The 12,691-nt window shown below is 45.3% G+C and overlaps 2 protein-coding genes across 5 annotated transcripts in view; both read right to left on the bottom strand.

Annotated features, from left to right (window-relative positions):
• Positions 1–6,062, bottom strand: part of CABIN1 (calcineurin binding protein 1) — a 119,943-nt gene extending 113,881 nt beyond the window's left edge. For all 4 annotated transcript variants that reach the window (XM_074843730.1, XM_074843732.1, XM_074843731.1 and 1 more), the window contains exons 1-8: positions 5,871–6,062; positions 4,720–4,857; positions 3,070–3,134; positions 2,494–2,586; positions 2,050–2,163; positions 1,741–1,875; positions 1,296–1,476; positions 224–353 (exon numbers count right to left, since the gene is read on the bottom strand). In XM_074843730.1, coding sequence (XP_074699831.1) covers positions 224–353; positions 1,296–1,476; positions 1,741–1,875; positions 2,050–2,163; positions 2,494–2,586; positions 3,070–3,072 — 656 coding nt within the window. In that variant the 5' untranslated portion in view covers positions 3,073–3,134; positions 4,720–4,857; positions 5,871–6,062. The remainder of the gene's footprint in view (positions 1–223; positions 354–1,295; positions 1,477–1,740; positions 1,876–2,049; positions 2,164–2,493; positions 2,587–3,069; positions 3,135–4,719; positions 4,858–5,870) is intronic.
• A 2,186-nt stretch (positions 6,063–8,248) lies between these two features.
• On the bottom strand, positions 8,249–10,958 carry DDT (D-dopachrome tautomerase). The gene is made up of 3 exons (XM_074844290.1): positions 10,771–10,958; positions 10,514–10,689; positions 8,249–9,687 (listed from the first exon to the last, which is right to left on the bottom strand). Exons 1-3 carry the CDS (start codon positions 10,876–10,878, stop codon positions 9,615–9,617), a joined length of 357 nt encoding a protein of 118 aa, XP_074700391.1. The 5' UTR covers positions 10,879–10,958; the 3' UTR covers positions 8,249–9,614.
• Between the last annotated feature and the right edge of the window lie 1,733 nt (positions 10,959–12,691).

Genomic DNA, 12,691 nt, shown 5'->3' with positions numbered 1-12,691 from the left:
AGTAGCAAATGGATTTTTTTGCCCCTTTTACCTCCCTCCAGAAGTAATTACTGAAGCATATTCTGTCTGCAGCACCAACACTTAACATTGCTTTATTATTTAGAAGGCAGGTCAGCAAGATATTGTTATAGTTTAAAGCACTATATCTCACCAGCTTTTCTGAACTACCCCAAACCCAAAATTTATGCTCCAAATGCAGTATATACTACAAGATGACATTCACCATTTGAGGAACATCCTTAAGGAATCTTTCCGGAGGCAAGGCTGCTCCTCAAAGATCTTCTCCTTCAGAACCAATCCTTTGCTATATAGACAGTCTTTTTCCAGAGCTTTGCAGATAAAGTACAAACATGCTGACAGAGAAACAGAAATCAAATGGTCAATTGCTGCTTGGGTTCATTCAAAGCTCCCATTTTCATATACACCACAGAACTCCAGCTAAATATAACATTTACATAAATGAGACCAGTAGCTTTGTACCATGTCAAATAATTACACGCATACAGTTAAAATAACCTGTAATGTCTTCCCAAGTATTATATCCAGAAGAAGAATATAATTAATTTTGTTTAAAAGATGTACTGCAAACATTGTTTATTTACTTTCAAGACTCCATTCCTGCACAAAAGAAATTAGAATCATAAAGCAGAAACACAATCGTTTACCATTTTCGTGTTATCAAATGTCTTAACTGCAGATTCCATTAGTGTAACAAGCAATGTATCCCACCAGGTTTTTGCTTGTGTGGGAAATTACATGAAGAGAATTAGGGCCATTCCAGTAGGACAAGCCTAAGGGATCAGATTCAACATTTCTGCCATCTTGCAACTTCTCTCCTAAACTTCCTTTGAATCAGCTCATCACTGGATATTACTCAAATGTAAAATCTTAGGGTCAGTTGTATCAACTGCTGTAACTACAATTAATCATACTAGGCTATTAATTAGACTGTAGTTTTATACCCAAATCCTGGAACTATGTAGCTGGAAATAACTAGAAAGACAAAATCAGCATATGTTGAAAGGCAAGAGAACAGTCTACAGGGAAACTTCTTGCAGAGGCTGTGATCTAAGAGACCACAGGCATTTATTTTTAGGGTAACCAGAATTGATACAAACCATCATACTTTATCATGAAATAAAAAATCTCTATGATGATGTAGAAGTCTCTATCATACCCTAATGTATTGCTTATGCAAGATACACTTTCTCCTATACAATTGCACTGTTACAATTTTTTACTGATATGTGAAGTTAAACATATCTTGAGAAATTTTTTTGGTGTACTGTACTTACTTGTGTAGTCACTGAGTGTGTACAAGACTGTGATAAGGTTATCTAAACAGGGCCAGTGATCAGGATTACACCTGAGACCTTCTTCAAAAGCATGACGAGCCAAAGGTAGGCGGATTAGTTTTATTGCCACACGACCAATTTTGTACCATAGGTTGACATCAGTAGAGTCTAGCATTACAGCCTAGAAAGCGTAACAAACAATATTATTCACATTTCAGACATGCATAGCAACTTGTCTACAGGGATTGGCACTGCTTTAGTTTTCAGCAGGGTCACTACTGATTTGGGGACTGAATGGTGGACCAGTTACATCACATGTAACATCAGAAAGTATACAGAATTCAGATGTACATTCAAATGATGTATGCTGAAAGGCGTACATCTATATTTTGGCAAGTTTTTGCAAACATTGAGGTTGCAGTGTTTTATTTCAGCTGTACTGTACCTCCAAATAAAACTCCATAGCTGTCTCTAAGTCATCCCGTTGTGCTGCCAGTTGTGCTAGGTTTTTATAGGTGGAATATTTTAACATCAAGCCTGGATGCTTCAGCCCTTCTTTCTCATCACCAGAAAGAACTGCCTAGAAATGATAAAATAAATGCAATGTGAGCATTAGGAAATAGACAAGTAAAAAGAACAGCAAACAACTTGCCAATTGCTAACACTGACATTTCTAATTAGCCAGTAAGAAATGAAGTAATACAAAATGTAATAAAAACAGTTTCTAGAGTTTCACTCTCTAAAGGTCACTGACCTCTCGCAGAAGACGAATCTCAAGCAGCTCATGATAAGCTTTAGCAGACTCTTCAAATCGGTCATGTTTCTGAAGGTCCAAAGCTTTGTGGTACAAAGCAAAAGCTTCTGCTTCCTGTGGTTTAAAAAATTCGAATCTATTTTGTAGGGCAACTTTATTATATATACTTAGTACAATATACTTATATTTAATATCAGTAGTTTCTCACTTTTAATACTTTCTCCTATATAGCAGTCCACACCCAGACTAGTAGAACATGAGCCTTACAGACCTAAGAGAACTCATTTTGAGTGAAGTTTTAGCTTGCTGAAGGAAGGTTCAAGAGATAAGATAACAACACAACTTTCTTGAAAACAAAAAATTACGGTTGAACAATGCCTGCAATGAGAGGACAAAATTCCCATCAACATAAAACTTCATTAAGAAAATCGTGGGTTTACTTACTTGAGCTTCCTTTGTCTGTGTCTTATGACTTTTGAAGGTACCTTCATAGTCATCCTCAATCGTGGAGCTCGCATTCAGTGCTGCGATTCGAATCTGGAATGACAGTCAACGTGCGACAAGAAACGTTATACCTACATGTGCCCCAGCTTCCCTTGCAAACTGCATTTTTGGTTTGGTTTTTCTTTTTTTTGTTTGTTGTTGGTTTTTTTGTTTTTTGTTTTTTTTGGGTTTTTTTACTTTAGTTGGTAAATGGACAATACTGAGACCTCTACATAAAGTTACAAGAATTGTAATGAATTTAGTCATCACTAATTGCAAATAGTAAAATATCAAAACAATTCCCCCTAAAATCAGCTGAAAAAACAAAATTTTAAGTGCCTTGCAAGCAACAACTACCCTACAACAGACGTGTGCATTATAGTGAATTTTTTCAAATTCTTAAGTTTACCAATAACTACAATCACTCCAAAACCAATGTTCTCATTATGCCAATTTATTCTTAGTCCTGGGGAAAGAGAAAATTTTCAATTTTATTTCTACCAAAACATCTCAAAAATCATCCCAATAAATCCTTACCATGTTCACAGCTATTCACACTGTCTTTCTCCAGGATTAGGAGGAAGGGCCTAACACAAACAGGTCTGGAAAGCAAACAGGATTATAATATTTATTCTGTCCATAAAGAAAGCATTCAGAAGTAAAAAACAGGCTGGGAATACTTTAATCAATAACCAATTAACTGTCCTATGTCATCACCACCCCATGCCAAGAGATAAATTGCCCTACCACATAGGAACAATAACGTTAAAGTGAATTTTGACTAGAGACAGAGAATGAAATGCAAAGTTAAGCACATTCATTACTTGGGATCGCTTTCAAGACTCATAGTGGTGAGGGCAGAGCACAAGTATTGGCAATGTAATTACAGCTATAAGGTTATTGAGTTACTGTATAATATTTAATGAACATACATTATATTAACATGAATCCCTTTAACGACAAAAGCTAAAAGCAAAAAAGTTTCTTGAATATTCTGGTATTTTATGAGCATGAATCATTATAGCTTATGAGTTTATCTTCAGTTACTTTAAAAACAAAAAATTAAGTTTTCCTGCACCTTTTATCTATAGCACAAACCAGTACTCTCTCATATCTAGAAACCACAGCACTTATGGATATTTACAGAACAGGAAAGGAAAAAAATGGAATGTTATCTGTGTCAGACTGACTCTGCAGCAGGCCATAGCAGCTAGTCAACCCATTGCTCAAAATACTGTCTGTGCCTGGAAATTCCTCCAATTAAAAATGGTTTCATTACTGCTATCCCTGCTAGAACAGAGCCAGTGTTTAGAACACAGTTATCTTTTCTGAGAATGCTGACCAACTTCTACAGACAACCTCTAATGCATATGCACTTAGATCTAATAGATTTACACAAACAAAAGAAACTGAACTTTTACTAACTAGTATTTCCTCATTCTGAAGGAAGGATACTAACATTTTCAGACTTTTTACCACTGATAAAAAGTTTAAAGGGGAAAATACATATTTATAACCTGTAAGTCATTTTTCCTCATAACTAAACCCATAGTTTATATTCTATTAACAGTCTGAAACATTATGTCAGTAAAGGCAAAAAAAGTGAAAGAGTTCTGGGCTGCTTCTTCAGACAAGCTTCACTGCTACATGAAAAACCTTCCCATCAACTCAAACAAAAAGATGACACATGCAAGACAGGCTAAAAACAGTCTTTAATACTGGATACCACATTAATAGAAAAGTAAGTCCAGAATTAACCACAGCAGGAAGCAGTGGGAGTTTTGAACTATAAGCTGAATTAACTCATACATCATCATGATTAGTTCTGCATGTAGAGAAAAAGCTTTGACAGGAAGTTCATTCATTCAGCAATGATATTTTGCTTGCCCATGCACTTCCCTTGCTCGCAGCTAAATCAGACTAACTGCACAGCAATAAAGAATTTTTCTCTTTAAGTCACTAAACAAACATTAACAAAAGCTCAAATCTCTTTCAAGACAAGGATTCCTTGTCTACTTTGCATATGGAGAAAATATATGCACAGAGATTAATGGTTATCTCTTTCAGAAATACTGAACGCCCCAGGTTTTGACTGAAAGTACTGATGCTTATGACATCTAAATAAATAAGACTGTATGATCCCAAACCAATTACATATATAAACCGAGTGTTTTTAAGTTCACTTACAAATATGCCTGTATTAAGAAATATGCTCAAGTCTTTTGCTGAATCCACACAATCTTGCTCAAGGCGGCAGAGGAAGTCAGGAGGAGAGGCTACAGTCAAGAGTTTACTTCCGTGGCTGGACTGCCAATGAAACTGCAACTACAGAAAACGTGAGGAAACAATTTTAATTCTACTTTTTATTTATACAGAAATTTTCTAACAAATATTTAGCACCTCTCCTCTCTGGTGTTTACAAGTTGAGAGAGCGCAACTGAACAGAACAGTGTAATGCTTTTGAAAAACAGGGCAAGAATATTGCCTCCTCACAACTTTTATACTGGTGTGTCAGACAGGTGGAGGGTTTGTTTCATTTTTTTTTTTTAAACCAGGTACTGTACATGGTTGCAAACCTAACTGGACTGAGTTACAAGTGTCATATCATCTAGGAATTAAATATGTCACTACAAGAAGAACATGGCTATATCCATTCGGTAGGAAAAAAATAATTAGCCTTAACCAGTTTGAATTTTTTCAGTTACAAGTGTCTCAGCTATAAATTTGTGGCTATGACAGGTGAGCACATCCTCAAAAGGCAACAATATCTCTTTAAAGCCTTTTGCCTTCAAAATCCTACCTCCTTTTACCTTAGTGGTTTAAAACATGTAAAAAAATTCAAACGTCAGGGCTTGTGTGATTCTCAACTTCAAAACAAGAAACAAAGGGAGTGACTTGAGCTTTCTTGGCTTTTGTTGTCGTTGCTACGCTTGGGATCCATACACTATAAATACACATTTGTTTAAAGAAAATACGTGATTTTTTTGTTGTTGTTTTGGGGTTTTGTTTTTAACAATGCAAAGATCACCGCCGCCGCATTTTAGCAAAAGCCGTTTTACCGAAATACGGCCCCTTTCCGCCCAGAGGAGCGGGGACGCCTCTCCCGCTCCCTGCCAGGCTCCACTCCCCGCAGGGTGGCACAAAGGGCCGGGAGGAGGCGGGGGCCGGAGGGAGCCCACGCTTGCCTCTGCCCGGGCTCCGCGGAGGGAAGCAGGCGAGGCCCCGCCGCCTCGGGCCGGGCTCTCGCAGCCCCCACCGGCGGGCTGCCCAGGGGCAGGGCCAAAGCCCCGGCAGCCCCTCGGGCCGCGCCAGGGGGCCGGGGCGGACGGGACACTCACCTCGCGGGGCCGCCCCCGGAATGCCGGCGCTGCTCCCGGCCGGCGGGGCGCGGCCGCCGCGGGACTCCCGGAGCGGCTCCCTCAGGCGAGCGGCGGCTCCCCGGAGACGCGACCTCCCCGGCGGTCTCCACGGCAACCTCCTCTGCACCCCCGGAACCCCGCGCGCCAATAAAGAGGCTGCTCATTGGCCGAGACGCCGTCCCTCAGACAGCCAATGGGAGCGCTGGGGCCAGGGAGACGCGGAGGGGCGGGCGCGGCCGCAGTTGGGGCTGGGGGGGCTTGTCCTTCTGCGGGGTGTGTGTGCAAAAGCTGAAATAAACTCCGGCTACCCTTTCCAGTGGGTTTGGAAATCGTCCCAAAGTTTTCCTAAAGCTTGCCGTGGTGCCAGCTGGAGATGGGAACATCCCTGGGAGGCGTTTCTGTGTGATGGCAGCAGGACGATGGGAGGCAGCCACCCAACCCTAAACTATAATGGCAAATGCTCCTCATAGAAATTATTTTGTTTAAGGCGATCATATGGCAGCGAGTCTTGAAGAAAAGGCGTGCCATCTGCAGCCCGGCAGCAGCCCTCCTGGAGCAGCCTCGGAGCAGACACGAGGGCACGCTCAGGCCTTGCTCCATCTGTGGGAGATAACCACATGCTTAAAGCCACCTCTTGTTACAACAGGTCACGTCACACTGATGAAGTTAAGCTTGTGCTCAAGCACTTCACTGAATCACCATAAGGAAGAGTCCTCTTCGTCCCCGAAGTATGAATTCCAGGGTCCCATCTGTGGGAGAAAATAATACCCGTGTTTCTGTCATGACAAACTAAGAACAGGGTTGCCATGAACAGCAGCCCCACACTGTTTTCTTGGAGAATATCTTCCACATTATTGTGATTCTGTGTCAGTAGTGTCCTTCAGCGTGCTCAGGGCTTCACTGGTCCTCCTGTCCAGTAAATACACAGAAAGATTGTCCACAGTTCAAAGGTTTGATGCTAAGAAATGATTACACAGTGTTCAAAATCAGGTTGTTACCTTTGAATTTGCAAACATGCCTACACAGAGTTCTCAAACAAACCAACAGAGGCCATTTCTGGGAGCAGAAATATTAATCAGCCTTAGGAGGTTAAGGGTTAAATCTGGGAGATTACAGAGTCAGTGCAATAATAAAACGATCTACTATAGCTGGGAGATACTAAATGCAGATGTCGGGCAGGCTCCATACCATGGAAGAGGGACAATCTGCACGTAGCATTCAAGGGAAAGGGATTTTATAACATTATTGCTGGGCCCTAGATAGGGGTATTGTATCTGATTTTCTCCAACTAGAGAACAGAAGCCACAGAGGTATGTTTCCTGCTTCTGTTGGTTTCTGTGTGCATGCTGTAGGGTGGGTTTCAGGGGGCTGCATAGCCCCTTTGCAGGGTCTCCTTCTCAAGCCCTAAAGTCTTTTATGAACCTAAAGTTCAGAACCTGCTCCAAAATTCAGTGGAGGAAAAATAGACCATCTCTTCAGATCAACATGAACATAGAAAGTGTATTCACCACCATCAGTTTATGGGACTCGCAGAATCTCATTCTGTGCTGACAATACCCAGCACCAAAAAAGGATCAACTGTCTCAGATGAAGGCATAAACAATTCATAACCAAATGATCCTTTGATTAATATTTTAACTGCTCTTATAAAAGAAAGCTCAAAGTCCATGAACCACAAAATTCTCAAGATGAGCCAGCACTTTTGCCATGATTTCGCATTATTCTAGGACATTTTGTCAGGTAACACCAGAATGCAGACACAACATGGAAATGGGTGGGAAAGTCACACTGAGGACCCATTTTATTCAGATATGGCATACTCTTTTTCTAAGCTTTCCCTCTCCTCTTAACTCTTCCTGCTCAGCTCTGCAATGCTGGGAAAGTTGCTCCCAGGCAAGAGCCCATGCGGGGAGCAGCCGAGGGCGAGGGGAAGGCACAGAGCCTGTGGCAGTGCCTAGCAGTGGCCAACACAGCCAGAAAAAGGAGCATGGGGGCACAGAGCAGAGCAGGGTTTCTCTAAAGGAAACAAAGGCTTTGGCAAGAGTTTGTGCTTGTTCCTTCACGAGGTAGAAGGACCTCCAGGAAATGAGCCATCTACAGATCAGAATTAAAGCAACATTATTTTCTGGATTTCAGAGTATTCATCTTCAAGTTGGTCAAGCCCTTTTGCAAACCAGGGCTGTCCACCCACTTCCCTGCAACATGATACTCCTGTCTGTTACCTGAGTTTCAAAAACTTTTATTTGAAAAGACCTCCTCAGAAAGTACAGGGACCTGGGCAACCACGGTACCTGGCTCCAAGCACCGAGAGCTGAAAAACCCAACATTGTAAGTCAATAAACTGACACTTATCAAAAGAGGCTTTGATACATTTTATTAACCAGATAAGGTGTAGCCCCCATAGCCTGATACACAAATTTGTGTTTGGTATTACAGCCCTGACAGATTTTGCAAACAGAGAAGATGTTTATGCTGCATAGGGAACAACCAACGTCAAATGGTAATTAGAAGGAATATTTTCAACTACCTTGAAACCTCAAGTCATAAATAAAACTCCAATCAGAATGGCAAAGGAGTGCAGAAGCAACCTTCAGCCTTGAATTCCCATGGACCTCCATGTCCAAGGGCATGCTCTCAGTTCCTCTGAACTCCCCATCTGCGACCTCACCAAGTCACAAAGTGGAAAGGAAACTGATTAATGTTTTCATTATCAGTGGAAGGCAGAGATAACATTATATATAAAAAGTACTATTTTTTGTTTAAATAAAATGCCATGTGTATTCCAGTTATAAACGGAGGGAGCACATGGGTCCTAAAAACCCAAAACACTTCCCCACAGGGACAGCGAGCTGAACACACCAGCCACAGAACACAGTGAGATGCTGTATCATCCCAAAACTCCCTGTAACAGCAGGGTGAGGAAAAGTATTTTGAACAACTGGGTGAACAACAAGAATTAAAGCTGGCAGTAGAACCTTCAAAATATTTTCCTGTGGCACAGTGCAATTCTTCACAAGCAACTCCTTCCTCTACATGCTGCCATGACCACACAAACATTCATCCATGAAAATCCTGTGGACAAGTAACACTTTGTAGGAGCAGCTACCAGGGGTGGTAATGGTAGAGCACAGAGCACAAGATCTGACATGAGCCTTCAATAAACAATTATACAAATGCATCAACTTCCATTCCAATAATCACCTCTTTCCAGAAGGGGCTTTCGGGGAGCCTGAAAAGAGAATTTGACTTCCAGGTATTCTTAGCCAGCCTGGGGCCCTTCTGCTGCCACAGAGAAACAGAAAGAAGGATCGTTCTGCCTTGCAAAGTATGAGGAAATCTGGATGAACGCAAGAACCTCTCTGGTCCTCAATAAAGCCAAATGTATTCTGGAATTAAACTTTTTGCTGCTAAAAGACAGCTTTGTCTAGGCCCATGTATGGCCATCACCAGACTGCAATGGCTTAGCCATTGGCACCAGGAGAGCCTTTGGGCTACGAGACAGGCTTGAGACAAAGACCTTTAACTATTTTAGTAACATCAGTACAGCTGATTGCCCCACTCTTCAGCTTTGTGTGCAAAGGATGCAAAACCATAAGTGAATCATACAGGTGAACGTGCAGAGCTACACAGATTTGATCATAAGAGGAAACAAGTAGATAGATGGAGCTGGTCATCTCTGGGTTGTCTTCATCATTGCTTTGTTCGAACCGGCTGCTCAAGGGATCACAGGAATGTCATGACTGTTCTGTTCTTCCCGATCTGCCAGGGCTCCAGTGGGTAGAAGCGGATGACAATCCTTTTTGGGTACAAGAGCAAAAATGCAGTGGACAGGAAACATTATTTTACGATTAAATATTATCCTTGCCCAGTTTGCAACAAGGTAGAAAATCTGCACTAAGCTCTTGCTGGCTCACACTTCACAGTGCTAATTTAACAGAAGCAAAAATAAGCTGTGTACGGGCAGGGTACAAATAGGTGCCAGGCTTCATCCACACAAGCTGAAAAGCAGACTGAATTTCAACACCGTTTATACGAGATACTTGTCCATTTCAGAAGGACCCAAGAGGCAGGGAAATGCTATTACTGTCCTTGGGGAGTCGGGGATGAGGGGCAGAGGGGCATGGCTTCCCTTCAGGAACAGCCTTGTTCCAGCATTTGGCGTGGCGATCCCACAGGGGAGCTCTACCGATTCCCACGGGGTTTTGCCCCATTTACAGCAACTGGAACTGCTCAGCTTCTGAGAACAGTACTTCCCAGAGCGTTTAACAAGTGCACACCAGTCCGTGGTTTTATCTGGACCTAAACCTTATTCGGCATCCAGGAGCACTTAGTGTTTGCGATCTACTCTCGGATCTGTATGACACCTCAATGTCACGGGGGCCATGGGAACCCGCACCACCATCTCTTTGAACACCTTCCTGTACTTCTTCTGCCGTTCCACATATTCCCAGACCACAGCAGACAGACAGAAGAGGCGCTCTCCCTCTCCCTGCCCGCGGGGCGGCCACGGTGTGTAACCCCCGGGGCCGCAGAGGTGCCGCGGCAGAGCCCCGGGCCGGGCCGAGCCCCCGGCCAGGCCGAGCCCAGGGCCAAGCCGAGCCCCCGGCCGGGCCCGCACTCACCGCTCGGGGCCGAGGCCCAGCTGCGCCGTCAGGACGTCGAAGAAGCGGGCGCTGTGCCGCTGGTTCTGCTCCGCCGAGCCCACCACGCCGATGGAGGAGACGAGCAGCTGGGCGCAGGGCTCGGCCGAGCCCGCCACCACCATGGGCAGCCCGCTGCGCACCGTCACGTTCACCCGCTGCCGGCACAGGCACCGTCAGTCGCCGCCCCGGCCCCGGCCCCGCCGCCCCCGGCCCCGCCGCCCCGGCCCCGCGCTCACCTCCGCCGGCTTGCCCAAGATGTCGGCGGCGGCGGCGCACAGCTCCTGGGCCAGCCCCGGCGGCAGCCGGCCGGCCGGCAGGCTGGTCTCCAGCTCCACGAACGGCATGGCGACACGGCCCAGCGCAGCGCAGCCCGCACCGCCTCGGCCCGCCCGGCCCGGCCCCGCTCCGCCCCCGGGGCGGCCTGGGCAGCCGAGCCCCGGCGGGGTCAGCAGCTGGGCCGTGCACCGTCCCTGCAGCTCCCGGGCCCGCCCGCGGCAACACGGTCATAGAATCACAGACTCACAGAATGGTTTGAGCTGAAAAGGACCTTAAAGATCATCCAGTCCCAACCCCCTGCCATAGCCACGGACACCTTCCACTAGCCCAGGTTGCCCAAAGCCCCGTCCAACCTGGCCTTGAACACTGCCAGGGAGGGGGCAGCCACAGCTTCTCTGGGCAACCTGTGCCAGGGCCTCACCAGCCTCACAGGAGAGAATTTCTTCCTTATATCTAATTTAAATCCACCCTCTTTCAGTTTAAAACCACTACTTCTTATCCTATCACTACACTCCCTGATAGTGTCCCTCCCAGCTCTCCTGTAGCTGCCTTGATTGGAAGGCCGCCCTAAGGTCTCCCCAGAGCCTTCTCTCCTCCAGGCTGGACACCCCCAACTCTCTCCTCCTGTCCTCATAAGGGAGCTGCTCCAGCCCCCTGATCATCTTCGTGGCCTCCTCTGGACCACTGGAGCAGGTCCATGTCCTTCTGATGTTGGTGTCCCCAGAGCTGGACACAGGACTCCAGGTGGGGTCTCCCGAGAGTGGAGTAGAGGGGGAGAATCCCCTCCCTCGACCTGCTGGCCACACTTCTCTTGATGCAGCCCAGGACACGGTTGGCTTTCTGGGCTGCGAGCGCACATTGCTGGCTCATAGGCAGTTTTCAACCCACCAATACCCCCAAGTCCTTCTCCGCAGGGCTGCTCTCCATCCACTCCTCACCCAGCCTGTCTTTGTGCTTGGGATTGCCCCAGCCCATGGACAGGACCGTGAACTTGACCTTGTTGAACTCCATGAGGTTGGCACAGGCCACCTCTCCAGCCTGTCCAGGTCCCTCTGGATGGCACATCCCTTCCCTCCAGCATGTGACCACACCACACAGCTCGGTGTTGTTGGCAAACTGACTGAGAGTGCCTCAATCCCACTGTTACTTAGATGGTTTCAAACCTGATCTTCTACTACAGTGGGTGGTTCTTCCTTCTCCCAGTGCCCACCTTTACCTTCTGTGTCTTGGGCGGTGTGGCTGGAGCTCTTGCCAGTGAAGACTGAGGCAAAAAAGTCATGGTGTACCTCAGCCTTCTTCATACTCTAGGTGACCAAGTCTCCCTTTTCCTTCCAGAGATGGCCCACATTTTCCCTAGTCTTCCTTTCATCATGATCTACCTATAAAAGCTTCTTTTGTTGCCCTTGACATCCCTGTCAGATTTAATTCAATAAGGGCTTTGACCTTCCTAACCTGATCCCTGGCTACCGGGATAGTTTCTCTGTATTCCTCCCAAGCTACCTGTCCTTGCTTCCACCCTCTGTAGGTTTCCTTTTTATGACAATGAGTGTCTTGCACTCTCCTTCACCCATGCAGGGCTTTAGGTTTTCTCTGTTTTCCCTGAATTGCATCAGCTGGCTTTCGGCCCTTGCTTTTTACAGTGTGCGTTGCTGGGCTATGTATTAGAGACTGTAAGAGCAAAAAAGCACATCTCATGGACAGAAGGGTAAGATGAGCTTTGTGAAGGTCCTTACTGCCAGTGGGAAGTAATTTCTGGTCACTGCAACGGACACCACCGTGCCTGTCTGTGCAGGTAGGATTAAGAATGGAAGAGCAGTGATTTCTCAGAACCAGCACTACAAGAAATTAAAAGGCAAGCAGAGAGGTGTATTGTTTTATCCA

Source organism: Strix aluco, chromosome 18 (genome assembly GCF_031877795.1).
Source record: "Strix aluco isolate bStrAlu1 chromosome 18, bStrAlu1.hap1, whole genome shotgun sequence".
Lineage (NCBI taxonomy): Eukaryota > Metazoa > Chordata > Aves > Strigiformes > Strigidae > Strix > Strix aluco.
The sequence above is the reverse complement of the archived record's forward strand: the minus strand, read 5'-3'. Positions and strand labels throughout refer to the sequence as shown.

What these genes read in the sequence shown, in the direction of transcription:
- DDT (XM_074844290.1), bottom strand. Translation starts at nt 10,878, where the DNA reads ATGCCGTTCGTGGAGCTGGAGACCAGCCTGCCGGCCGGCCGGCTGCCG. An exon ending in TCTTGGGCAAGCCGGCGGAG is followed by an intron (nt 10,690 to 10,770) that starts GTGAGCGCGGGG and finishes CTGTGCCGGCAG; the next exon opens with CGGGTGAACGTGACGGTGCG. An exon ending in CTGGGCCTCGGCCCCGAGCG is followed by an intron (nt 9,688 to 10,513) that starts GTGAGTGCGGGC and finishes GTACCCAAAAAG; the next exon opens with GATTGTCATCCGCTTCTACC.